The sequence below is a fragment of the Platichthys flesus genome, chromosome 14 (genome assembly GCF_949316205.1).
Source record: "Platichthys flesus chromosome 14, fPlaFle2.1, whole genome shotgun sequence".
NCBI classification, from domain to species: Eukaryota; Metazoa; Chordata; class Actinopteri; order Pleuronectiformes; family Pleuronectidae; genus Platichthys; species Platichthys flesus.
This window is the reverse complement of record NC_084958.1, coordinates 24,523,015-24,550,870: the sequence shown is the minus strand read 5'-3', so window position 1 is coordinate 24,550,870 and position 27,856 is coordinate 24,523,015. Positions and strand designations below refer to the sequence as shown.

Here is a 27,856-nt window from a genome sequence, read left to right as displayed (position 1 = left end):
TTCATGACGTCTCTTTCCACCTGTTGACATTCACTATAATAAAAAATGACCAGTGTACTTTGAGGGGAGGGGGGTGTTACTACCAGCGGACGGCAGGTGTCGCCCTCCCTGCTCCAGTTGCATGCCGGGTAGTGGATGATGGCTGAGGGCTGTGTGGAGGAATGAAGTGGCTGACCGCTGCCTGTCTCCCGGCTGAAGCGCGCTCTGTGCGGCCTCAGGTCTTTGAGCAGAGCGGAGCTATGAGGTAAACACCCGACACGGCTCAGGTCCCCGCTTCACTCGACTTTAACCCGGCTGTACCCGTCTTTAGCGCGGCTGTAGCTCGGCTGTAACCCGGCCATAGCCCGGCCAGTTAGCAGCTTATCTGTAAAAGCTGCTGGAGGAAGGACAGAACGATGTTAACGTGCTAAAAGACCAGCATCTGTTAGCTTAGCTTAGGCTCTGTTTATATGTTAACATGTTGCATCAGCTAGCTCCACCGTGTTCATGCGACTGTTAGCCCTGTTAGCCGGGCTGCTAGCTGACAGCCGGCTAGCATTAGCATGTCAGACACCTGGTTAGCTTCAACACACGGGAGGGACGTCACTTCAACCATGACATCATCACACTCACATGGCGTTTCATGGTGACGTCACTGTGTCAGCGCATGTGGAAGGCTCAACTTCCCAGCTAGATGCTAACGTTAGCATGTGGGCTCAGGTCAGCTGACAGAAGGGGGCTGGGGGTGGGGGGGAAGTGTGTGAGCAGCTGTCAATCACAGTCGATGATCAGTCAATGATCAAAACGGCCTCTGTCATCTCACAAACACACTCACAGTCACAGACCCACAGTGACAGACACACACTCACAGTGACAGACACACACTCACAGTGACAGACACACAGTCACAGACACACACTCACAGTGACAGACACACACTCAAAGTGACAGACACACACTCATAGTGACAGACACAGTCACACTCACATCCACAGACACACACTCACAGACACACATTCTCAGTGACAGACATACACTCAAAGTGAAAGACACAGACACACACAGCGACAGACACACATTCACAGTAGCAGACACTCACAAAGCAACAGACACACTCACAGTGACAGACACACACTCACACAGCAACATTCACACTCTCACACACACTCACAGCGACAGAGACACACTCTTAAACACACTCACAGCGACTGACACACTCTCACACACACTCACAGCGACTGACACACTCTCACACACACTCACAGCAACAGACACACTCTCACACACTCACAGCGACAGACACACTCTAACACACACACTCACAGTGAAAGACACACACTAACAGCGACAGACACTCACAGCAACAGACACACACACACTCTCTCTCACACAGACAGACACACACACACACACACACACACACACACACACAGAAACACACCCAGCCTAATCGAGCTGCTCTTCTTCTCTGCAGGAGGACCGTACTGTTGCCTCCAGGCGTCCTGGTTGTCGGACTATGCTGTGTTTGTCCACTGGGTGGCGCCTCCTGAGCCAAGCTCACCGCCTCCCTCCCTCCCGGCCCCGTCAGTCCGTCACCATGTACACCACCCGCCTCTACAGCACCTCTGGGGGAGGAGGAGGGGGAGGAGGTGGGGTCAAACATGGGAGAAGGGCGGGGCTGGCCGTGATGGAGGCACCCCACCCTCCTCACCACCACCTCCCTCACCACCCGACTCCACCTCCCCCTGCCTACCACCTGTACCAGGGCCGCCCCGACGCCCACAGAGGAGCCCACTTCTACCACCCGCAACCTGCCCACTTGGCCCCACCCCAATTCTCCCCCCACTACCAGCACCACTCCCACTTCCAAACTTATGGAGGGGGGGCTCCAGGGGGCGGGGCCGCTGCCCCTGGCAGCAAGAAGAAGACGTGGAACTTCATCCATGAGAAGATGAGCTACGACACGTTCTTCACCATGAAGCGCCTGATTGAGCGTTCGCGGCGGCCTGACGAGGTTCTGCGCTGGGTCACCCAGAACCCGGCCAAGATCTCCCACAACCACTACCCCGTCGCCCTGCAGAAGATCGGACAGCTGCTGCAGGCCACGCCATCACCACGAACCAGAGGGGACGCCACAGAAGCCCCGGCAGGTGGAGGAGCAGAGGGGGGAGACGAACGCCAGATCCTTGAGCATCAGGACTTTCAGACGCTCTGTAACGCCATCGTCAACGACTGCGCCAAGTTTGACAACTTCAGCATTGTCAACTGTTTGTATGCTGTGGCAGCACTTGGTGAGTGACAAATTGTTTTTGTTATCAGCAGAGGTCATGTGACTTCACACACATCAAAGTAGCTGAACTAATCCTGGTGGAAGTGAAAAAGTGCAGCTGGAATCAGCTCCACCTTGAGGCCTAAGCTGTTCCACTAACACCATTCATTCAGGGCTAATCAAGGCTGGTGATGAAGAGGGAGTGAAGCCACAACAGAGGAGAGAAGATTGGTAGCACTGACCTCAAGTCAGCTCAATGTCAGCATTAGTATCAGAAGAAGTTATTACAAACTCACACGTGCTGTTAATCTTCCTCCACAGCCGACGTGTTTCCATTTGGTAAATGAAAAGTCAGATCTAGAGTCAGACTGTGGATGTGAAGCTGTTTAATATCCACTCTATTCTGTCACATCCCAACAAACACAAACAAGGACTTGATACAAGATAAAGTACAAATACTTCAGAGTATTAAGTCTAATGAAGTGAAGAGTGTGTTTTAAACAGGGTTAGAGTAAATCTGTAACTATGAACCTTTTAGCCATAACAAAGATGCCACAGCCACTAGAGGACTAGTGGCAGAAACTTGGACTATGGGCAGAGAAGGTCTCTGGTTCGACTCCACGGAGAGACAACAAAAAGATGAACCTGGATTGATCTGTCCAAAAATCTCCCTAGATTCTCCCTACCCTGTCTAGTGCCCCTGAGCAAGGCACCTTACTCCCCCAACATCTGCTCCCCGAGCGCCGTACATGGTCGCTCACTGCTCTGTGTGTCCTGCACCAGATGGGTCAAAGGCAGAGGTTACATTTCCCTACCTGCATGAGTGTGTCTGTGTTTGGGACTAATAAATGAATCTTAATCTTAATCTTAATCTAGAGGGCGACATCCAGCTGAAGCCTTACAGCTGCAGAGGTGCTGGAATAGAGGGGAGGCCCTTCTGTGAGGGGGGGGGGTGGGGGGGTTGACTTGTTTAACTCCACAGGGTTGAGTCTGTGATGATCCTCACTAACACTCGTTCTTTATATCTCAGTGAGACACTACGATCCTGCAGAGTCACAACATGCTGAAGTGTTTTAGAAGACATCGACAGCGCATTCATTTTGAAACAGGAACAGAGAACGTGCTAATCCCTATCGCCCCGGCGCTTGGCTGTTCACACCGGACACTGAAGCGATGCTGAACTAATAATATCACCCGTTGATCCAGTAGATCGCTGCACGGCTTTGTGCCGGTCACACCGGAGGCTGAAGCACCGCGCTGCGCCAAGGCTGCCTCGCAGTGCTTCAGCCTCCAGTGACCGGCACAAAGGTTTAACATGGGAGTGGATGGGAGCCAGCTGTTATTTAAGGCTTGGCGCTGCGCTGAAGCGTCCGGTGTGAACCCGGCGTTAGTAAATAACTCACAATGCGTTGCTTAGCATACGTCACATACTACGTTGCTCTGATTGGTTGTAGGTCTATCCAATTGAGCGAAGAGGAATTTTACTTCCTGGTCAGTTGAAACACGCCCCATAATCACAGCCCAATGGAGCGGTCTCAGACTCGCGGTCTGACTAGAATTGTGAGTCTGACAACATCAGGCTAGGCAGAGCCATGATCAGAATTAAACTAACCAATTGAAGAGAGGTGAGCAGCCATGTTTGTGACATCATGACTTGATCAGTCGTTAATGTGGTAAAAAAAAAGACATAAACATTTTTAACGACATTAATCTTCTACCTGTGTCACTGCTCATCTCGCCTGTCGACATGCAGGTCTATCCAGTGACGCTCAGGTGGTCCACGTGTTGGAGGCGGAGTCTCAGGCCAGACTGAGCCAGTTTAACCAGAAGGACGTTTCCATGGTGTTCAGCTCCAGTATGAAGCTCCATCCAGGAAGTCAACACCCGCTGACCGAGGCCTGCTTAGCCGGCCTGGAGAAGAACCTGGAGAGAGAGCGCCACCCGCAGACGCTCTTCTTGTTGCTCTCGTATTACAGACTCAAGTGGCGCTCGCTGCAGCAGCAGGAGCCCTCTGCCACTGCAGGGGGCGCTGCAACCACCACTGCTAAAACCAACAACACGCCCCCAAACCCTGAACTACTGCTTACCAACAGGTGAGAACACCTGTGACCATTCACGTGGTTGCACTCTGTCAGTCTGATCAATGCTAACTCTCCAGCTCTCCTCTGCAGGAAGATCTTACGTCTTGTTAAACACACTTTGGCGAGTGTCAGCGGCGTTCGTGACCAGGAGATGGCGCTGTTGGATGAGATGCTGGCGGCGTGTGCTCGAGAGGCGAGCAACAAGAGTCTGGAGTTGATCTTCAGTTCCCACCTGTTCTACCAGAACCGACAGGAGAAGTTCATCAGCAGCCTGGCAGGTAAGAATCTGACCACCATCAACACTTTGCCACCAACAAGCCCACGACACTGATGACTCACGAGATCCATCACTGCTGATGTTATCAAAGAGGGAGGGGATAAGACTCTTCTAGGAAATCATGCAAACATGTGACCCATTGTCTCTGTCAGAGGAGCTCCCCAAGAAGGTTGACAGCATCACGCCGTACACCATGGCTCTGATTGCCAAATACATCGCTCGCCATCGCCTGAGAGAGACCCGACTGCTTGACACCATCGCAGACTTCTTGGTGAAGAAGGCGGAGTACCTGGACAGTAAGGTAAGGACAGGATGGATGGTCGTGTGATCTTTAGTTCCTGTGAATGGGACTCAGGTGTGTCCGTCTCTGTCCTCAGGTGATCCAGAAGCTAGTGTTCCCGTTCAGCAGGATGAGCTACCGTCCGTCCAATGAGCAGCAGTTTTTCTCTGGCTTGGAGGAGGTGTTGGAGCTGAAGGCTCTCAGCTCGCCGCTCGCCACCGTCAACATCCTCATGTCTCTGTTCCAGCTGGGTCATTTCCCCAGCCTGGTGCTGCACCGCGTCTTCTCCTCTGCCTTCATCAGCAACGTCACCAGTCAGTAAAACACATAACCAATCACAACATTAGTTCCAAGGATTCATTCTCAAACTCGTTTTTTAAAACATCCAAGAAGCTGGAGAGGAAGTTCTACCAGCCAAGATGATTTTCACCTGGCCTGGAAAGAGAGTCTGATAAATAACAAGAAAGCCAGAAGCTCCTATTATTAATAGAAGAAAATAAGAACGACCCCAGGTTCCTCTTCAGCTCTGTAGCTGACAGAGTCACAGCTGGACTGATCCATCGATTCCTCTGAGAAGCAAAGATTTCATGAAAATCTTCACAACTTAATAATAACCATCAGGGAACCAAACCACCACCTCCCCCCAATGAACAGCACAGATACATGGTCCAGTTCAGAAACCATAGAACCACCTGTAGAACCAGATCTTTATCTGGACCTCTTTTCTTCAGTTGATCTTCTGAACTGACTTCACTAGTTTCATCCTCTGAACCAACAACTTGTCTATGAGACTTTCTCCCCACCGGACTTCTTAATCAACAGTTTCATATTGAATCAGATGAATGTCTTTGTTAACCAGCTGCGTACCACAAGCTTTTAAAGTAGCTGGAATTAAACCTGTGTTTAGAAGCCCACTCTACATCCAGAGGCTTCAGCTGATTGGACCCACTTCAAACCTTCATGTCCAGAACCCAGAAGAACCTGATGCTAAGCTGCTGTGATAACTGACACAGAAATGATCGGTCAGGATTTAGAATCATCACAGAAACAGCTGCTAACAGTTACTAACGAGCTGCTCATGTCCTCAGATGATGGACTTGTCTCTGTCCTGGTCCTGTTGGATCTTAGTTCAGCATCTGACCCCACAGATCATAGGATTCTGTTACAGAGACTGGAACCACATGTTGGGACCAGAGGAACATTAGACTGGTTTAAATCATATTTATCACATAGATTTCAGTTCATGTTAACACTGACTCCTCCATGCACACACAGGTTGGTCATGGAGCTCCACAGGGTTCTGTCCCAGGACCGATGCTCTTCACCTTATATCTGCTCCTTTAGGCCACATCCTCAGAAAGCCCCTCGTCCACGTCCACTGTGACGCAGACGACACCCAGCTGTACATATATGAAGCTGATGAATCTAATCACTTAGTCCAACTTCACGTCTCAAGAACATCCAGGTCTGGATGACCCACAACTTCTTACTCCTTCATTCAGACAGGGCTCATTGTAGAGACCTCACAGGTCGGTCTCTCGTGCGTAAAGAGCTTGAGATCATGTATCTTCTGATTTGATGATGTACAAATAAAACAGAATTGAACATGTCTGCCCAGTCACATGTCAACACATCCCTGTGTCTCCACAGACAGTCCCTATGCCCTGATAGTCCGGAGGTACCTGTCTCTGCTGGACGCCGCCATCGAGCTGGAGTACCGCGACTACACCGGACCACGACTGCAGGAGGCCCACAAAGTCCTGATGTTTGACCACGCACTGACTGCTGACGAGGTCAACCGCAAGTACAGGTACACACACAGATCCCACACACACAGGTACTACACACAGGTACCCTACACACAGGTACTACACACAGGTACTACACACAGGTACCACACACAGGTACCACACACAAACAGGTACTACACACACACAGATACTACACACACACACAGATACCTCTCACAGGTACTACACACAGGTACCACACGCACACACAGGTACTACACACATGTACTACACACAGGTATCACACACACAGATACCTCTCACAGGTACTACACACAGGTACCACACACACAGGTACTACACACACACATTCCACATACACAGATTCCACACACACAGACTACACACACACAGGTACTAAACACAGGTATTACAAACAGGTATCACACACACACACACACACAGATAGCTGCCTCCGTGTAGCTTCAAGCTGTTGAATTAGCAACGCTGTTCGGAAACAAGACCGTGAAGCGCTGCACTAAGAAACGATAACAAACATTATGACCCGCTGGGTGTCACTTTACTTCATTGAGGCACCATCGTACACTGGGTGTGAGAAAAGCCGGGAGCAGGTAAATAATGAACGTGGACTTCAGAGAACTCATGAGGGAGGCTTCTCTAAGCTCGTCTTCTGTTGGCGCCACCCACTGTTCTGGCGCCGAATTGTTTTCAGTACCGGAGAACTATGAATCAAAAAGGGTCGGCCCGTAACGGACTCGCAGGATATTACAGTGGCCTTTACAGTTACCACACACACACACAGATACCACACACACACACACAGATACCACACACACAGGTACTACACACAGTTACCACACACACACAGGTTCTAACTGGTTCTGACTGGTTTGTTCTCTGTCAGTTACAAAGGTCTGGTTGCTGAAGCTTTACGTCAGCTGGTTGGAGAACCAAACTACAAACAAGATGAAGTGCTCCCCCCAGGGTACTACACAGGTACTACACACTATGTACCACACACTGAGTACTACAATGATTGTATTATACAGGTACTTGACACTTTGTACTGCAGTACCTGTAGAGCCTGTAGTGATCACCTGACTGTCTCCAGACTTCGTGCTGTGGATGGACGGTTCTGGTCGGGTTCTACCCGTCGGTTCTGGTCGGGTCCTAGCTGATGGTTCTGGTCGGGTCCTAGCTGATGGTTCTGGTCGGGTCCTAGCTGATGGTTCTGGTCGGGTCCTAGCTGATGGTTCTGGTCGGGTTCTAGCTGATGGTTCTGGTCGGGTTCTACCCGTCACACCCGGAGCGGCGCTGCTTCCTGCTTCCTGCGTCGCCATGGCGTCTAAACCGGCTGACGGCTCAGTTGCCGTGGTGACTTCAGAGTTCCAGAGGTTCTCTCCGTTTGCGGTTCTAGAGGAAGGTGGCGAGTGTCACGTGGGCGAGGCCTTGGAACCCATCTCCTTCGTGCCCCCCCACATCCGCAGCACACCGAGGGCCACGCTGCCCTCAGGAGCCCCTCGGCCCACCAACGGGGGCCCCTTGGACTACGGCCCCTACTTTGTCCCGGCAGTGGAGTTCTACTCCAGTCTGGCTAAGGAGCACTCGCTGGAGAGCCAGGACAGCTCCACGCTCAGCAGCCCCCCCTCGGAAGGACAGGGCCCCCCTGTGGAGGCCCCGGCCCCTGACTCTCTCTTCCAGTTCTCCATCGGGAAGATCCTGGAGGACGAGGGGGGGCCGGGGGCCCCTGAGAGCCAGGGCACAGACTGTGCGTTGCCAGGGTTCTACAAGGGCGTGACTTATTCTGAGGTGTCGGGGGCCGACAGGGGGCCCTCAACCCCCCCACAGCTCCACCCCCCTGATCAACCAGAGCCTGATACCCCCCCGACCGACCAGAGACCAATCAGGAGGTCAGTCCACGAGTCCTGACACACACAACCTCGTACAGACACACATAAGCTCGTACAGACACACACAACCTTGTACGGCCGCACGCCACCTCGTGAAGACACACACCACCTCGTACAGACACACACCACCTCGTACAGACGCACACCACCTCGTACAGACGCACAACAGCTCGTACAGACGCACACCACCTCGTACAGACACACACCACCTTGTACGGCCTCACACCACCTCGTACAGACGCACAACAGCTCGTACAGACGCACAACAGCTCGTACAGACGCACAACAGCTCGTACAGACGCACACCACCTCGTACAGACACACACCACCTCGTACAGACGCACAACAGCTCGTACAGACGCACAACAGCTCGTACTGACACACACCACCTTGTACAGACACACACCACCTCTTACAGACACACACCACCTCTTACAGACACACACCACCTCGTACAGACACACACCACCTTGTACGGCCGCACGCCACCTTGTGAAGACACACACCACCTCGTACAGACACACACAACCTCTTACAGACACACAACAGCTCGTACAGACACACACCACCTTGTATGGCCGCACGCCACCTCGTGAAGACACACACCACCTCGTACAGACACACACAACCTCGTAGAGACAAACACCACCTCGTACAGACGCACACCACCTCGTACAGACATACAACAGCTCGTACAGACACACACCACCTCGTACAGACAAACACCACCTCGTACAGACGCACGCCACCTCGTACAGACACACACCACCTCGTAAAGACACACAACAGCTCGTACAGACGCACACCACCTCGTACAGACACACACCACCTCGTACAGACAAACACCACCTCGTACAGACGCACGCCACCTCGTACAGACACACACCACCTCGTAAAGACACACAACAGCTCGTACAGACGCACACCACCTCGTACAGACACACACCACCTCGTACAGACACGTGGTATGATGCGACTGACCTCATGTCATGTGACCTGGTTGTGTGTCTGCAGGGTCATCATGTCCGTCAATGACAAGTGGCATTATTGTCACAACTCTGAGGTGCTGGTTGGTTCCCGGGCGATGAGAGACCGCCACCTGAGGCTGCTGGGATACGTCATCGTCCAGGTCAGTGTCCGATGATCTCACCCTAGATTCAGACCTTCCTCAGAACATGAGAGGAACTTGTTCCTCCTCGTCTCTTCAGACACGTCTGGTTGTTTAATGATCAGGAGGTGAAGGACTCAGTGAGACGAGAACAACCAAACGGATCTGACAACTTTTGATTTCTCGTTGGAAATTAAACATTTGCTTTAAAAATCAACAACAAATATATATATATATATATATATATATCTCTACATATGTATATGTAATAGAAATATATATATATATAAATTACAAGGTAAGGGGTAGATAATGCTCCTATATTTGACATTTTTCAGTTTTTAACACCTTATGGATATACAGGAAACATCTGAATTCTTAAAATACAAACATAGGACACATCAGTGTAGCCTTCAGCCAATCAGAGCAGAGCTATGATGTCACAGAACTGCTGCAGCAGGAGAACATCTGACGGTGTTAACGTCTGCTAGCTTAGCCCTTACACACCACAGGAGCATGATGGAAGCATGATGTTGTATTGTCTTCCTTCAGTTGTTTTGGATTCTGCTCTCACAGACTTTAGTGTTGGTCATGTGACATGTGTCTCTTGTCCCATCTCAGCTTCCGTATCATGAGCTGGAGAAGCTGAACGGCATCGAGGAGGTGAAGACGTACCTGCATCAGAAGCTGCTGGACGTCCCACTATGACGTGTGTGTGTGTGTGTGTGTGTGTGTGTGTGTGTGTGTGTGTGTGTGTGTGTGTGTGTGTGTGTGTGTGTGTGTGTGTGTGTGTGTGTGTGTGTGTGTGTGTGTGTGTGTGTGTGTGTGTGTGTGTGTGTGTGTGTGTGTGTGTGTGTGTGTGTGTGTGTTGGTTATTAGTTATTGATAAATCTTTATTGATCACCGAGTCTATGATTTATCAATAAAATAAATTGATAATTTACAGCTACACTGAGCAGCGTTGAAAGGAGCACGCCACTTTTTACAGAACACGTTCCAAATCCATTACAACAGCCAATCGGAACGTCTCATTTAATTATACATTGGATCTGAATGTGATTCACAGACGTTCTGTATCGAATGTAAACGGAGGATTTGACAGAAACCAGAACGAGTCAAACTGTCCATGTCGAGTTCAGGAAGTTTAACTCAGTTTTTCTTGACGTCCCTAAATGCACCGCAGCGGCCATGTTGAATTTAGAAGGTCGACAGAAGATCGTTGAAGTGCTCCTTAAACGTCTCAGTGGATCAGCTGAGTTCACGCTGCGCTCTGATTGGACGCTGTGTGAATGAACAAATGTTATTTTTTCCGGGTGGGGGGTGTGGTACCCGTGGTGAGGATGATGGAGCTGGGAGTGGATGCTTTTATTCTGTGAAGAGGGGTGAGTGTGCGTTTTAGTGTCGGGGTCAAAGCTCAGATTATTTATTTGTGTTTGAGGAAAAGAAGCTTGTTTATATTCTATAAATCTCTGAAATCAAAGTCTATAAAACCTGAAACTAACCACGAGTCTGTTTTATTGACGTTCATCACAACAGTTCGTTGTCAGCATGGTCTTCATGTGGTTGTTTGCTCAAAATGAAATTAAACATCCAAAATCAGAAAAAGTGCATTTTTATTTTGTAATTTTTTCATAGCAGGCAGCTGATTGGAGGCTGAACACTGGCTCCTCCCTTAATGGTAACTACTGACAATAGGCTCCACCCCCTCTCCTGCCTGTCAAACTCTGTACAAACCCGACCCCCCCCCCCCTGTCTGTCCATCAGTTAAAAACCAACTAACACTTGATAAAAAACAAACAGATCTCATTGGTCCACAGCCTATCCCTCCAATGAGGGGAGGAGGCGGAGCTAGTCTGAGTCAGAGTCACTGGATTCCTCCGAGGACGTTTGATCTTCATCGTCATCATCGTCATTCTGAGGAAAAGACAAAAGTCAAACGTTTCCTCAACAACCAGCTGGTTGGATGGTGATCTTAAATTCAGTTTCTTGTTTAAACGTGGGAATGTTCAGGGGGACGCCTTAAGGTGTGAAAGTATATATAAAAACATATCAAACTGAATCTATGTTGCACCTGTCAAACAGATGTGTTGCTTTTTGGGGGGGGGGGGGGGGCTCGATGCCGAAGTGTTTAAAAAAAGGATAAAGTTCAGAAACCAAATGATTACAAACTTATGATAATACAATATTAAAAGAGAGAAAGATCATGAAATAGATATTTAAGAAAGAATACAAAATAAAAACATTTAGGCTGAACACTTGATGTTGACCTAGTTTCTGATTGAATTTGATGACATCACAGGAGCAGGATGGAGGCGTGTCTTCTTTTATTACATCACCAGATACTTAGGAAGTGTCGCCTGCACCCCCCCCCCCCCCCCCCCCCCACCCCAGAGTAAACTATCCCTTGAACTCTAATCCTTAACCTTAAGGTCCATTTAAGGGGAATAATAAATGATTATGTGACAGTTCTGACCAATCAGTTGTGTTCTCACCTCATCGTCGCTGTCCGTGCTCCCTGACGTCTCGTCGTCTTCATCGGAGTCGGACGAACTTTTCTCGTCCTCGTCCGTGTCGGACATGTCCTGCTGGAGGACGGACACACAACCAGACAGACGGTACTGAGGGTTTACACCACCCACAACACTCCACCCACCAGTCCCAGTAGCTGATCAATTAACGTGACTCTAATTGTGATGTTTCTTGTGTAGTGTGTGTTGTGTAGAATGTTACCGTAGCTCGGTACGCCATGGCCCTCTTGCCCACGCTGACCCCCGGTGTTGCGGCTCTTGAACCGACCGCCTTCCCTTTCGCCGTCACGTGGACTTTAGCTGCGGGGCTGCTGCGCGCTTTAGTGGTGCTGCGACGTTTCTGACACAACAACAAACACACAACGTCTGAGTGAAAACACACAGAGCCACTTAGCGATTGTTGTATGCAATTCATTATTTAATATTAATAATTCATGTCAAAGTCTTTCATGTAAACATACATTAGTATTACTAACCCTAACCCTAACACTGAATCTACCGCTAATGTGTTAGCTCATGTTGCATTAGCAGCGGTTAGATGGATCAATCAATGACACCTCAGGGAAACAGATTATATCCCAAACATTAGTTAAGCTATCTCCTAAAGAAACTTTTCAGTGGGGCTAAGTAGGGCTGCACACAGGAAGCACGCAGTCAACTGTTGAGCAGGCCCACGATCATCGAGGTCCGGACCCAGAAGCCGCTCTGCACAGATCCAGACCCGTTATCAGATGCGACCGAGCGCTTCTATTTTAACCTGCGCTGCTTTTCCCGTCTTTACGGTAGTGAATCCTGGCAGAGGAAAGTTCAAGCTGTTTAGTTGTTCATGTTTGTTGAGATTGTTTATATTTGTAATGTAGTTATATATTAGGTAAAAGAAGAAATGGGGACACAAATGTATTAATTTGAGCTAAATGTAGATTGTCCTATATTAGAGCTTGGCCCATCAAGCTCTAATGTCCAATGACTTCCAGGGCACATTTGGTTTTTGTCAGATTTGTTTGTATTTAAGAGATGATTAAATAAATATAAATGACAAGTTTTTGTATTCTATTTTTGATAAATACATTATTATATTAATCAAGTAATAAATTATCGTTAGATTAATCGATTAAAACAAATAATCTATCAGTGCAGCCCTAGTGCTAATATCGCAGAAGCCATCGGACACAGTATTCATGTTACTCAGGCTTCATTTCTACTAATATTATGTTAACCAAGAGTTAAGTTTAATTATGAACTCGCGTGGAGCAAGCTGCCCCCTGCAGGTGAAGACAACTCACTGAGGAAGAGAACTCCTGGTAGACGGCTCGGTCCTGAGGAGAGAGAGACTGAAGCAGAAGAAGACAACGTTTGATGAACACTGAATTAACGAATGAAAAACAAGTGTTTGAAGTTATTGACCGTGATGAGGTCACTCGTCCTACCTTGACCCAGGCCTCCAGCTCGGCCTTGTACTCCACCTGCTGCTCCTCCACCTGCTTCTTGTACTTGTCTTTCTGACTCTGACTCAGTTTGTGCCAACGCTTCCCGATCTCCACCATCCGCTCCTTCAGACTGAAGTGGTTCAGCTCGCCATTGGTCAGCAGCTCCTGGGAGAACATCTGATACCCGCTCCTATTGGACGAGACCGAAGACAGGGGGTGGGGATTACTCCAGTTCATCGTATTTAACCCTTTAACCCCATGAGAAGTTGAATATATTGACTGATCCATAATTATTAATCAATAAAAATGTGCTTCACACGATGAGTTGTCATATTTAAGATCTTTATAATGTTATAAAACTTCTCATGTTATATAATCTGTATTTAAATCAGTCAAATAAAAATTATTTCACTTCTCATGTTCGGTTGCATGTTCTCGTCACGTTCCGTTAAATCACTCACACTGGAGGTTTCTTTGGTTCTCCGTCAAACTTGGGTTTCCTCTGAGTCGGACCTGCGGCCGGAGCCCTCATCTCCAACAGCTCCCTCTGCAGGAGAGCAACAGTCAGTACAACACAAATCAACAAACGCACTGTCACCGACACAACGTCATGTCGGGGAAGGGTCAGGGCTAGGGGCGGAGCGTGGCTCACTGACCACATGCTGGTACTGAACCTCAAAACGCTTCTGGTCCTCCGCCGCCCTCTTGATCCACGGAATCTTCTCCTTTTTCTCCATCGACTTCCAAGTGGCCTCCATCGCCGCCTGCGTCTTCCTGCGGTCGCTCTGAGACACGAACACATGACCAGCACAGGGTGGCGTCACTTTCAGTGTGAAGCAGCAGAATGACCGCGTTTACGTCCTGGAGGTAATTATTCATCAAGGGTTAGAGCGGCCGGATCCCAGTCTTCCCTATGCCGAAGTGCCCTTGGGCAAAATACTGAGTGCTAAATTGCCCCTTATTAGGTTTAGGTCGTTAGCAGCGGGTTTAGGTCGTTAGCAGCGGTTGTTAGCAGCAGTCGTTAGAAGCGGGTTTAGATTCTTAGTAGTGGGTTTAGGTCGTTAGCAGCGGGTTTAGGTGGTTAGCAGCGGGTGTTAGCAGCAGGTTGTTAGCAGCGGGTTAAGGTCGTTAGCAGCGGGTTTGGGTCGTTAGCAGCAGGTTTAGGTGGTTAGCAGCGGGTTTAGGTCATTAGCAGCGGGTTTAGGATGTTAGCAGCGGGTGTTAGCAGCAGGTTGTTAGCAGCGGGTTAAGGTCGTTAGCAGCGGGTTTGGGTCGTTAGCAGCAGGTTTAGTTCGTTAGCAGCAGGTTGTTAGCAGCAGGTTTAGGTCGTTAGCAGCAGGTTTAGGTCGTTAGCAGCAGGTTTGGGTCGTTAGCAGCGGGTTTGGGTCGTTAGCCAGCGGGTTTAGGTCGTTAGCCAGCGGGTTTAGGTAGTTAGCAGCGGGTTTAGGCCATAAGCAGCAGGTTTAGGTCGTTAGCAGCGGGTTTAAGTCGTTAGCAGCGGATTTAGGTTGTTAGCAGCAGGTTGTTAGCAGCAGGTTTAGGTTGTTAGCAGCAGGTTTAGGTCGTTAGCAGCGGGTTTAGGTCGTTAGCAGCGGGTGTTAGCAGCAGTCGTTAGAAGCGGGTTAAGATTCTTAGTAGTGGGTTTAGGTCGTTAGCAGCGGGTTTAGGTCGTTAGCAGCGGGTTTAGGTCGTTAGCAGCAGGTTAAGGTGGTTAGCAGCGGGTTTAGGTCATTAGCAGCGGGTTTAGGTTGTTAGCAGCGGGTGTTAGCAGCAGGTTGTTAGCAGCGGGTTAAGGTCGTTAGCAGCGGGTTTGGGTCGTTAGCAGCAGGTTTAGGTGGTTAGCAGCGGGTTTAGGTCATTAGCAGCGGGTTTAGGATGTTAGCAGCGGGTGTTAGCAGCAGGTTGTTAGCAGCGGGTTAAGGTCGTTAGCAGCGGGTTTGGGTCGTTAGCAGCAGGTTTAGTTCGTTAGCAGCAGGTTGTTAGCAGCAGGTTTAGGTCATTAGAAGCAGGTTTAGGTCGTTAGCAGCAGGTTTGGGTCGTTAGCAGCGGGTTTGGGTCGTTAGCCAGCGGGTTTAGGTCGTTAGGCAGCGGGTTTAGGTAGTTAGCAGCGGGTTTAGGCCATAAGCAGCGGGTTTGGGTCGTTAGCAGCGGGTTTAGGTCGTTAGCAGCAGGTTTAGGTCGTTAGCAGCAGGTTTAGGTTGTTTGCAGCAGGTTTAGGTCGTTAGCAGCAGGTTTAGGTCGTTAGCAGCAGGTTGTTAGCAGCAGGTTGTTAGCAGCAGGTTTAGGTCGTTAGCAGCGGGTTTAGGTTGTTAGCAGCAGGTTTAGGTTGTTAGCAGCAGGTTGTTAGCAGCAGGTTTAGGTCGTTAGCAGCGGGTTTAAGTCGTTAGCAGCGGGTTTAGGTTGTTAGCAGCAGGTTTAGGTCGTTAGCAGCAGGTTTAGGTCGTTAGCAGCGGGTTTAGGTTGTTAGCAGCAGGTTGTTAGCAGCCGGTTTAGGTCGTTAGCAGCGGGTTTAGGTTGTTAGCAGCAGGTTTAGGTTGTTAGCAGCAGGTTGTTAGCAGCAGGTTTAGGTCGTTAGCAGCGGGTTTAAGTCGTTAGCAGCGGATTAAGGTTGTTAGCAGCAGGTTGTTAGCAGCAGGTTTAGGTTGTTAGCAGCAGGTTGTTAGCAGCAGGTTTAAGTCGTTAGCAGCGGGTTTAGGTCGTTAGCAGCAGGTTGTTAGCAGCAGGTTTAGGTCGTTAGCAGCCGGTTTAGGTCGTTAGCAGCAGGTTGTTAGCAGCGGGTTTAAGTCGTTAGCAGCGGATTTAGGTTGTTAGCAGCAGGTTGTTAGCAGCAGGTTTAGGTTGTTAGCAGCAGGTTGTTAGCAGCAGGTTTAAGTCGTTAGCAGCGGGTTTAGGTCGTTAGCAGCAGGTTGTTAGCAGCAGGTTTAAGTCGTTAGCAGCGGGTTTAGGTCGTTAGCAGCAGGTTGTTAGCAGCAGGTTTAAGTCGTTAGCAGCGGGTTTAGGTCGTTAGCAGCAGGTTGTTAGCAGCAGGTTTAGGTCGTTAGCAGCCGGTTTAGGTCGTTAGCAGCAGGTTGTTGGATCATTTCTCTTCATTACATCAAATTGTGGCATTTGATATTTTCTCTTCAGATGATGAAACAATAAAACTCACTCTGTATTTTACTAAATAATCTCCGATCACGCTGTGCTGCCACATTTCTTCTGCTGTTTTTGGTGTCTCTGGAAGCTTCGCCGTCTTCTTCCCGTCCCGTCTTTCTTTTGGCGTTCCGGCAGCTACCCACGTTTCTGGCTCCACCTCCCGACACCGACCCTGGAGTAAAATGAGAAACAGCGCCCCCATGTTAGCTTCCAGTAACAGAGATATAGGACTTCAGATTTAATGAAGTGATTTGTGACCTTGAGAGACGGAGACTTGGCTCGGCGAGGGCTGGAAGCCACACCCACACTCAACCTGCCCCCGCCCGGTTTCTCCTCTGTCAGGACCCGGTCTCGTTCCTCTTCTGGCAGACTCTGAACAAACAATGACTCTATGAGCTCCAATCCTTTCATTGGCTCATCCGCTGTTCTGAGTTAGTGTGACATCACAAGACATCCTGGTTTTAAGTTAGTCCCTCCCCCCACAAAACAGTTTTTTATATTAATGTTTGTGCTTCATTGGTGTTTGACTCTGGATGACTGACTTGTGTGTTGACATGACGTACCTCCAGAAACCTCTTCAGGTCCACGTCGTACTGCTTCTTTTTCTGGTCAGACACAGATCAGACGCATGACGTCACTTCTCAGTCACATGACGCGAATGCTGGTGTGACATAAGCATGTTGATACCGACCTGCTCGCAGCGTTTCTGGAACATATCTTTCTCTTTTTGCGTCATAACTTTCCACTGTTTACTGCAGAGCACCATGCGCTCGGTGCTGGGGACGTCCTTCATGTTCACCATCAGCTCCGCACAGTACAGAGAGTAGCCATTACTAGCCACAAACACAACCACAATTAGCCATACCAGCAATCAGCTAGCTTGTGCCATGTGTGTCAGCCTGTTAGCATCGTCTTAAACATATAGTGTATAATACAAACCATTACACACATTCATTGACACTTACTACTGTAATTTGTAAGCTCGTCATGTTTGATCTGTTTGTTGTCGTTACTGTGGTGTTTGTTGTTTGTAGATCACGACTCACGGTGGTGGTTTTGTCGGTCTGCCATCGAACTTGTCCTTCAGTTGTCGCTCTGCTTTGGTGAGGACGGAACGAACGTGATCATCTGAGTTCACATCTGGATGAGCTTCATGATATGCTCTCATACTGTCCTACACACACACACACACACACACTTTTGGTTCATTTCTGGCTCAGGTCTGGTTCAGGTCTGGTTCAGGTCTGGTATATGTCTGGTTCAGGTCTGGTGTATGTCTGGTTCAGGTCTGGTGTAGGTCTGGTTCAGGTCTGTTTTATGAGTCTCAGGTCTGGTTCAGGTCTGGTGTATGTCTGGTTCAGGTCTGGTGTATGTCAGGTCTGGTGTATGTCTGGTTCAGGTCTGGTGTAGGTCTGGTTCAGGTCTGTTTTATGAGTCTCAGGTCTGGTTCAGGTCTGGTGTATGTCTGGTTCAGGTCTGGTGTATGTCTGGTTCAGGTCTGGTGTATGTCTGGTTCAGGTCTGGTGTATGTCTGGTTCAGGTCTGGTGTAGGTCTGGTTCAGGTCTGTTTTATGAGTCTCAGGTCTGGTTCAGGTCTGGTGTATGTCTGGTTCAGGTCTGGTACCTCGTAGTCCTTCTGCAGCTCAAGGGCCTTGCTGATCCACTTCAGCCGTCTCTTGTCGGAGAGCTGGGACCACTGTCTCCTCAGCGCCTCCTTCAGCTCCTTTGGACTAACCTGAAACACGACACACGTCAGTTAGCATGTTGCCTACACAGCTGTCATTCATATGTTCTGATCCAGAACATGATCCACATCCATCTTCTACTTCAGATCCTGTGCTTCTTCACACAGACTTGTGTACGTGTGTGGGTGTGTACGTGTGTGTGTGCGTGTGTGTACCTCTGGATGCAGCTTCATGTACGTCTTCTTCTCGTGGTTGTACCACAGCTGTTGTGGAGTTTTCGGTTTCTCCGGCAGATCGGACTTCTTCCTCTCCTCCATCAGCTCCGGATGCTGCTCCCTGCAGGTCAGCTGACGTTAGCACCATAATGCTAACACCACACGCTACATCACTTTGTTTTACAGTTCACTACCTTCAACTGTTTGACTGTAGTTCAGAAATAGGTCGGTCAACATTAGCTGACAGTTATTAAAAAGTTTAGTTAACGTAAGTGGATAGCTAATTAACGGGTTAGTTAACGTACTTGAATCGAGCCATGTTCTTCTCAAACTCTTCTTTCTCTCGTTGAAACTCTGTGATGTATTTTTGCTGCAGGAAAATAAAACGTTATTAATTATGATGATTATCGCAAGCTGGTATTAGCTGTGGATCGGACTAAGCTGTGATTGGTCGTTGACCGTGACTTGTATCTGAGCTGTGATTGGTCGTTGACCGTGACTTGTATCTGAGCTGTGATTGGTCGTTGAGGCTTGTCAAACCTTCTTCTTGTCGGGCAGCTCTTTGTATTTCTTGGAGAGAATCTTGGTGAGATCCAAGTTGCTCATCTCCGGGTGGATTTTTGCATATTTCGCTCGTTTCTCCATGAAGAAGCGAAAGTAGGGGGTCAGAGGTTTTTTAGGGAAATCTGGGTGAGTCTGAAGAGAAGAGTTGACGTTAGTGTTCATCGGTTGGAGACTTTTCTTCTTAATGTTATGTGAGCCGACTCCGTTCACTCACCTTCAGTTTCTTTCCTTTGTATGGATTCTTCACAAACTCGATGGCGTCCACGATGAGCTCCGTCATCGTCCTGTACTTACGAACCTGATAGACAGGAAGAGTTCCAGTGATGAGGTCATGTGTGATGGATTTAACTTCATTAGACAAAACTAAACGAAAAAAGAACAGGACTGAATATGAACGCTTGTCACAGAACTTAGACAATAACACGTAAAAGGTCAAAGCTTCCTCAGGGGCCTCAGGGTCAGTTGAGATTATTCACAGGAGCTTGTCAATCTTTTCCACTTGTCATGAAAAAGTCAATCAATCAATCAAATGAATCAATAAAGTGTGAACTGAGTCGAGCTGAACACGATGCTACATCAACAATTTGATGTGGTGAGTCCAGAAGACAGTTTTAGTGTGGAGGTTCTCAACAGAACATTTTAACACTGAAGAAATATCACACATCCAATCACCTGAAGATAAAGCTGCTGAAGTGAAACCTGAGAGGTCGTGACTCTTACCTCAGTCGACACTTTCTGCCACTTCTGGCGACACATGTCTCCGGTGAAGCTGCCGAAACAAACTTTCTCCCAGTCGAAGTGCGACTCTGTGGTTTTATACTTCATGGAGTCTACGTCCGGCAGCAGACTGCGAATCCTCTCCAGCAGAGTGAGACAGTCCTCCTTACTCCAGTCATCTGCACACACACACACACACACACACACACACACACACACACACACACACACACACACACACACACACACACACACACACACACACACACACACACACACACACACACACACACACACACACACACACACACACACACACACACACACACACACTTTCCCTCCATCTGTGGTTCTTAGCTCATTGGTTCCTGCTAGATGTGTCAGTTCATTAACAACAGCTGGACAATAATTAAAGAATCTAACTAATGCATAAAATAAAACGAATTAATGATTCAAAACGTCCCTTTAAAAACGTCTGTTATTTTACTTCAACAAACAGCAGGAGGCGTAAAACAGAAGTGTGTAGAGGTCAAAGGTCACAGTCAGTTACCTGGTCCATTTTTGACCCTGGAGCTCTGAGACGCAGATAGGCTGCTGCTGCCGTTCATCACGCAGCAGGCTCCTCCCTCCTGAACAAACACATGATCACAGTAAGGACCCGGGATGCTAATGAAATGTGTGCATGCAGTTTAAAGGGCAGTAGAAGAAGAACCATGCTGGGATGTAATCTACTGTTAAAGGGAAAGTTCACCCAAAAATGTAATCAGAATCAGGTTTATTGGCCAAGTAAGTTTGCACACACAGGGAATTTGACTCGGTAAAGTGTCTCCCTCATTATCTCCTCACCACTTTGATGGAGGGGGGGGCGGGGGGGGGGGGTAGTGTCGAGTCAACTAAACTTCAGGCTTTAAGCAGTGAAAACATGGTGGAAACAACCCCGATCTCTTCGGACTTGGCTGCTAGAGAGTTCACTTCTGTCTGAGGCTCCCCCCCCATCGTGTGCTCGTGGAGACCTCATCTCAGTCTGTCAGAGACTTCCTGTCCTGACGTCTCCTTTGCCTCGTTTGTCACCACCTTTCATTTCTTGGTAAATATGAGTTTGAATTCTTCATGAATGATCATCTTTTGATCTGCTGCAAAACACACTTTTTTGTCTTTCAGGGACATCGTCCTCTTTTCTAAAGTCGATTATTCTGAGCTTATTAAAGCCAGGATGGAATCAGCCTTGATTAGACCGGAATGAAATGTGAGAATCTGTTTCACTTACACCAGGATGAGCTCGGCTGCTTTGAGGAGAGTGTGGGGTCTCGGACTGAGCACGGGGGGCGGTAGAGAGCTTCGCATTAATTCGCTGACTCGGTTAACGAGCCGGAAAGAGCCGAACATCTTCATGAGCTTATCGAACATTGATCGGTTTGATCGATGTGGAGCAGCATGGGGCTTCCAGCTGCTCGGTGGTGGCGTCTGTCCCCCGGCAGGAGGCAGCAATGAGCTGCGCTGGCACGAGGGGAGATGCACGAGCTGCACGAGCTGCACGAGCTAACGTCACGTTTGATTTAACGAGGAAAACGAGTGAAAGTGAAAAAAGAGAAAAACGGTTGAAAGTGTAGCAGCGGCGTCGTGTTGTTGATCTAAAGTGTGAAACGATGAAAATGTGTTTGTGTTGTTTTCACATTAATTCTTGTTGTGTGTGTTTTCACTGTTAAACCTCGTCGACGGATGAAGCCGCAGCTCAGCGGGAGGACGAGTCGCTGCTGCCCCACAAGCGTCACTGCGAGGCCGCCATGAATGTTCAGCAGACTCGGGGACCAACGAGCAGAGAACCAGAGAAATCTGTTTAAAATCGCAACTTACTACTCACCTTCCGGCTCAGACAGAAGCCCGGGTTCACGCTGCACACCACGGGGCTCGTTAGGATTATTTCAGGACTTTCAAAGTGTGTATTTTTCAGCGTTAAACCCCGGGGAGTCAGGTCGAAACGAATCCGACAAAAGGAGCGTCTAGTCCGGTATGAAACTCCGCCCAGCGCCGCAGGGGGAGGAACTCCGGGGAAAGCATGAGGACAAAGGCGGAGGATGAAACCAGAGACAGCGGCTCCGAGCCGGGGCCGCTGCAGACTCACAAACACCAAACACATTTTATTCCGAATATCAGCGGCTTCACACACATTTAACACCCGGGCTCCAGAGGCTCCACCGCCGCTCACACTCCGGCCCGGGGCCCGAACAAGTGCGACCGGGGCCCGGGAGGAGAGCGCGGCTCCAGGCCCCGAGAGGAAGAACCAAAGTGTCCCCGCTGCTGCGCTCTTCCTCCCCGGCCTGTGGCTGCTGATCAGCGGCTCGGAGGCGACACAGTGGCCGCATCCACATGACGGCCCTCCCGCTGACAGCGTATCGTCTGCCGGGTCGGAGCTCCCAGTCAGCGGCCCCCTCCCACACACCGCCGGGGTGGGACGAGCCAATCACCGATCAATCAATACATCCACCTGATCGAGACACGTGTCCACAGGTGTGTCCGTGGAGGGGCGGGGCTTTAATCCACTTTGACTAATGAAATACAGTTAATATATTCAGGACATTTATTCAGTGTTTATTAATCATACGAACTTGTTGCCCCCCCCCCCCCCAACTGTCAAACACAAAGCCCCACGAGTCCCCAGAAGTCTGAAGAATGAGGACGAATTTAATTTAATTGTAATTGTATCAAAGTTACATCATGATTATTTAAATTTCGCTTATTAATTCAATTTGATAAACTCTTAATTTGTGGTCTTGAAGTAAATACATAAATAAAAACTAATGTGTGAAATCAGTTCCTGATCTTTTATTTTGAAGGGCAAACCTTAAGCAACCGGTGCGTTCTCGGCTTCACCATGAGCTGGATAAGGATAATGGACGATTAGTGCGCATGCGTCATGTTGCAGGATCAGTCAATCAATCATTCAATCAATCAATCCGTCAATCAATCAATCAATCATTCAATCATTCAATCATTCAATCAATCAACAATTCAACAATTCAACCATTCAACCATTCAACCATTCAATCAATCAATCCATCAAATAATCAATCAAATAACCAATCAATCAAATAACCAATCAATCAATGAATGAATCAATCAATCAATCAATCAATCTGTCGGTCCGTTTGTGTGTGTTAATGTAAACATGAGCCGAGCACCAGCAGGGGGCAGCATTGGGTCGCAGAGAGTCAGTGTGCTCACAAGAAGAACTAGAAGAAGAAGAACAAGCAGGAAGTGAGGGGACAGATTAGCCTGGTTAGCTTCAGGCTAACTGTGATGTGAGCGCCAGAAGCTGAACTGTGAGTTTGATTTAATCTTTATTTAAACTTGTTCATCTACAAACTGACTCTGAGTAGACGGTCGTTAACCAGCTGTTAGCTGTTAGCATGTAGCTTAGCTAACTTCCGGTTCGGTTTGATAGTTAGCGCAGAGTTTGGTTCTGAAGTCATCAGTTTGGTTCAGCAGGTTCGATCCGAGCCGGGTTAAAGTAGAGCTGTGACCCGTAACCGGACTGATCCAGGAGCAGATAACCCGAGCCAGACCCGGAACAACACGGATTAGGCCCGAGTTGCTCTCTGTAGTTTGTTTGTATTTATCAAAGTCAGAATCCAAGACAATCAACATATCGACAGAAACATTCTTCTAACTCTCAGCGACCTCAGTGAAGGCACTTCCCTTTGTATCTTTGCCATAATTGGTTCAAATTGATTTATACCTCTTGCTTTGCTCGCTGGTAATAATTATTCCCAGATATGTAACTTGCTCTTTCACAGGAAAATCACATAAAGAGGGAGTGTCAGTCTTTTCCAGCCATCAATTCACATCCTCTTACATTAAAGGTGAGGCCAGAGGCTTTGGAGAAACCTTAATCATTCCATGGAAAGAAGAACTTGGGAAGCGTCCCTCAGCAAAAGTGTGCATCCACAACGGAGATCCCTTATAAGTTGCGAGGCAATCAAAGACAAGTGTGATGAAATGGGGCACCCATGTTTAATACCATGTGATATAAAAAGTCTGAGGGTTAAACCAGGTTTTAGTTGAATTAAACCAGAGTTAACCGTGAGCTCACAGTTTCAAACTACTCCCACAACTACACACACTGGAGAACAACTTTTAGCGTTGAGGTGAAGAACCCCCCCGTCAACACTTACTACTGCTCCGCATGTGGATTCCTCCACCACTGAAAAGTGTCTCCGACTAAAGTTCCCTCCTGATTGTTTGAATGTGTTATTAAATATGTATAACTTCAGTAGGAACCAATTAGCTCACAGCCACAAACAAGGGCATGTTTCCAAACTGGACAGACGGGTGCAGGTGTGAAATCACTCATTCACTAACTCTACTTCATAGAGGGACTTCTCTACACAGAGCTGAGCTCATCAGGAAAAGAAAACTCACTTACATCCAATCCAATACATTTTGAGTGTATTTTATTTTCATGGTGAATAACCATCTTTAAATGTAGAAATACACCTTTTTTTTGCTCCTATTGACATTTAAACGACTGGTCGGGCGGATGCTGCTCTCTCTTCATCTGTTTCTCTGCTGCGAGCGCAATGCATGATGGTAGATTTGATTGCTTAGTGACCATCGGTTGAAGACTACTTTTCATGATGCATTGTGGGAAACAGTGAGTGCACTATAGAGTATCAAAACTTCACTAAACATTTTGACACAGCACAAGTGTGGTGTTGATGCTAAGCCCCGCCCCTTTTGTACAGGTGTGTAAACTGCGTTGACCCCAGCGGGCGTTGCGGGGGGGCGATGGCTCTGATCGAAGGCGTAGGAGACGAAGTGACGCTGCTGTTTGGCTCCTTGCTGCTCCTCGTGGTGCTGCTGCTCGCCTGGATCTCCACCCAGACCTCCGATGCCCCAGAGCATCTGTTCACCTCAACCGCAGACCCCGCCCCCTCACTGAGGACCGGCACCGTCCACCAAGACACGCCCCCCACTGCCAGCACCTCCTCTTCATCCCCCTCCAGCTCTGTTAGTGACAGCTCTCTGACCGACGCTCCCACCGCCCCCCCTCAGGAGGAGAAGGACGAGCAGCGAGGAGATGTGGGGGGGGAGAGGCTGGAAGGGGCGGGCGATGGTGTGAGGAACCGAGGGGGAGGGGAGGAGTCTCCGCCCTCTCAGAGGAACATGGTCGTCAGACTGAAGTTTCTCAACGACACAGAGAGAACCGCTCAGGTCCAACCGCAGGACACCATCGGGTACATCAAACGGTAACTATGACAAATGCTCCTATCACTGTACACCACTACTAAGACCCAGACCAGGACTCAGACCGTGACTCAGACCAGGACTCAGACCAGGACTCAGACCAGGACTCAGACCAGGACTCAGACCTGGAGTCAGACCAGGACTCAGACCTGGAGTCAGACCTGGATTCAGACCTGGAGTCAGACCAGGACTCAGACCAGGACTCAGACCAGGACTCAGACCTGGAGTCAGACCAGGACTCAGACCAGGACTCAGACCAGGACTCAGACCTGGAGTCAGACCAGGACTCAGACCAGGACTCAGACCAGGACTCAGACCTGGAGTCAGACCAGGACTCAGACCTGGAGTCAGACCAGGACTCAGACCAGGACTCAGACCAGGACTCAGACCAGGACTCAGACCAGGACTCAGACCTGGAGTCAGACCTGGAGTCAGACCAGGACTCAGACCAGGACTCAGACCAGGACTCAGACCAGGACTCAGACCAGGACTCAGACCAGGACTCAGACCAGGATTCAGACCAGGACTCAGACCAGGACTCAGACCTGGAGTCAGACCAGGACTCAGACCAGGACTCAGACCAGGACTCAGACCAGGACTCAGACCAGGACTCAGACCAGGACTCAGACCAGGATTCAGACCTGGAGTCAGACCTGGAGTCAGACCAGGACTCAGACCAGGACTCAGACCAGGACTCAGACCAGGAGTCAGACCTGGAGTCAGACCTGGAGTCAGACCAGGACTCAGACCAGGACTCAGACCAGGACTCAGACCTGGAGTCAGACCAGGAGTCAGACCAGGACTCAGACCAGGACTCAGACCTGGAGTCAGACCAGGACTCAGACCTGGAGTCAGACCAGGACTCAGACCAGGACTCAGACCAGGACTCAGACCTGGAGTCAGACCTGGAGTCAGACCAGGACTCAGACCAGGACTCAGACCAGGACTCAGACCAGGACTCAGACCAGGACTCAGACCAGGACTCAGACCTGGAGTCAGACCAGGACTCAGACCAGGACTCAGACCAGGATTCAGACCAGGAATCAGACCTGTACTTAGACCTGGACTCAGACTCAGACCTGAACTCTGACTCAGACCTGTGATGTATCCCAGCATGCACTGCGACATGGTTGTGGCTCTCAGTGGGCTGGTAAAATTGCGTCATCTGATGTGTTGACCTCTGACCTTTCAGGACCTACTTTGCGGGTCAGGAGCAGCAGGTGCGGTTAATCTATCAGGGTCAGCTGCTTCAGGATGATGCTCAGACTCTGGCCTCTCTGAACCTCGTCCACAACTGCGTCCTGCACTGTCACATCTCCCAGCATGCCGGACGGGGGGCGGCGGGGGGGCCGCGGCCGGCCGATCAGGTGGCTGTGGCCCTGAACGTAGGCAGCCTGATGGTCCCGCTGCTGGCTCTCATGCTGTCTGTGCTGTGGTACTGTCAGATCCAGTACCGGCAGTTCTTCACCGCCCCGGCCACCGCCTCCCTGGTCGGAGTTACCATCTTCCTCAGCCTGGTTGCCTTCGGAGTGTACCGCCGCTAGCTGCTCTCTGATAGGCTGTTGTGATGGTGTGGCGCACACTTGCATATGCTCTCTCTGTGACCTCTGACCTCAGAGCCGAACAGGACTCGATGCTGCTGGAGGACAAAGACGCTGAGAGAGCTAATGTTTGTTTTTGTTTCTGTTGCCATGGAGATGGAGTGTAAACAAGGACTTTCACTTTTGTTTTTTTAATCTTGTTTGTGTAGGCTCTTTCACCTGTCTGTCTGCTCACCTGTCTGTCTGCCTGCTCACCTGTCTGCCTGCTCACCTGTCTGTCTGTCTGCTCACCTGTCTGTCTGCCTGCTCACCTGTCTGCCTGCTCACCTGTCTGTCTGTCTGCTCACCTGTCTGTCTGCCTGCTCACCTGTCTGCCTGCTCACCTGTCTGTCTGTCTGCTCACCTGTCTGTCTGCCTGCTCACCTGTCTGTCTGTCTGCTCACCTGTCTGTCTGTCTGCTCACCTGTCTGTCTGCCTGCTCACCTGTCTGCCTGCTCACCTGTCTGTCTGTCTGCTCACCTGTCTGTCTGCCTGCTCACCTGTCTGCCTGCTCACCTGTCTGTCTGTCTGCTCACCTGTCTGTCTGTCTGCTCACCTGTCTGTCTGCTCACCTGTCTGTCTGTCTGCTCACCTCTCTGTCTGTCTGCTCACCTCTCTGTCTGTCTGCTCACCTCTCTGTCTGTCTGCTCACCTCTCTGTCTGTCTGCTCACTTGTCTGTCTGTCTGCTCACCTGTCTGTCTGCCTGCTCACCTCTCTGTCTGTCTGCTCACCTCTCTCTCTGTCTGCTCACTTGTCTGTCTGTCTGCTCACCTGTCTGTCTCATTAAAGCTTTTGAAGAGAGAGAAATCTATTAAACATTAATTTATCTTGTTGTCCTATCTTTTTTTTCCAGAGTGATGACATCACAGACACTGTTATGTCACAGTGATGACATCAGACACTCATTTTATAATCTAAACACAGCAGCATATATCTTAAAGAAGACAAATTAAGTTTCTTAAATCACAAAGGTCATCATTTTCATGAATCAGTGTTGAGCTCAGACCAATCAGATCAGCTGCCCACTGTGACGTCACTAGCCAGGTTTATTGTGGGAGATTTATTTTATTTATCTCTGCAATGGCGTCACCTGGAGGCCGCAGAG

At 49.3% G+C, this 27,856-nt stretch overlaps 3 protein-coding genes across 8 annotated transcripts; 2 read left to right on the top strand and 1 right to left on the bottom strand.

The window, feature by feature from the left end:
* Positions 1-104: 104 nt before the first annotated feature.
* On the top strand, positions 105-11,263 carry fastk (Fas-activated serine/threonine kinase). Its single transcript, XM_062403905.1, has 11 exons — positions 105-244; positions 1,454-2,270; positions 4,002-4,341; positions 4,420-4,607; positions 4,759-4,907; positions 4,984-5,200; positions 6,537-6,696; positions 7,542-7,633; positions 7,749-8,547; positions 9,562-9,676; positions 10,277-11,263. Exons 2-11 carry the CDS (start codon positions 1,496-1,498, stop codon positions 10,361-10,363), a joined length of 2,922 nt encoding a protein of 973 aa, XP_062259889.1. The 5' UTR covers positions 105-244; positions 1,454-1,495; the 3' UTR covers positions 10,364-11,263.
* Positions 11,252-22,336, bottom strand: ubtfl (upstream binding transcription factor, like). Of its 5 annotated transcripts, none has more exons than XM_062403910.1 (20): positions 22,094-22,336; positions 20,477-20,555; positions 19,930-20,105; positions 19,424-19,507; positions 19,186-19,341; positions 18,951-19,015; positions 18,646-18,766; positions 18,370-18,480; positions 17,792-17,919; positions 17,437-17,578; positions 17,309-17,350; positions 17,004-17,117; positions 16,759-16,917; positions 14,267-14,395; positions 14,072-14,157; positions 13,611-13,800; positions 13,467-13,514; positions 12,386-12,523; positions 12,148-12,240; positions 11,252-11,569 (listed from the first exon to the last, which is right to left on the bottom strand). In XM_062403910.1, the coding sequence occupies exons 2-20, from the start codon at positions 20,532-20,534 to the stop codon at positions 11,504-11,506; spliced, it is 2,106 nt and encodes a 701-aa protein (XP_062259894.1). In that variant the 5' UTR covers positions 20,535-20,555; positions 22,094-22,336; the 3' UTR covers positions 11,252-11,503. The 5 variants fall into 5 exon arrangements, with proteins under 5 accessions (XP_062259894.1, XP_062259890.1, XP_062259891.1 ...); XM_062403906.1 differs by lacking the exon at positions 22,094-22,336 and adding an exon at positions 21,788-22,087; XM_062403907.1 differs by lacking the exon at positions 22,094-22,336 and adding an exon at positions 21,788-22,087 and having other exon boundaries at positions 12,148-12,237.
* A 788-nt stretch (positions 22,337-23,124) lies between these two features.
* tmub1 (transmembrane and ubiquitin-like domain containing 1) lies at positions 23,125-27,583 on the top strand. 2 transcript variants are annotated; one of them, XM_062404988.1, is made up of 3 exons: positions 23,125-23,246; positions 24,669-25,172; positions 26,363-27,583. In XM_062404988.1, the coding sequence occupies exons 2-3, from the start codon at positions 24,712-24,714 to the stop codon at positions 26,712-26,714; spliced, it is 813 nt and encodes a 270-aa protein (XP_062260972.1). In that variant the 5' UTR covers positions 23,125-23,246; positions 24,669-24,711; the 3' UTR covers positions 26,715-27,583. The 2 variants fall into 2 exon arrangements, with proteins under 2 accessions (XP_062260972.1, XP_062260971.1); XM_062404987.1 differs by lacking the exon at positions 23,125-23,246 and adding an exon at positions 23,285-24,577.
* The last annotated feature ends 273 nt before the right edge of the window (positions 27,584-27,856 follow it).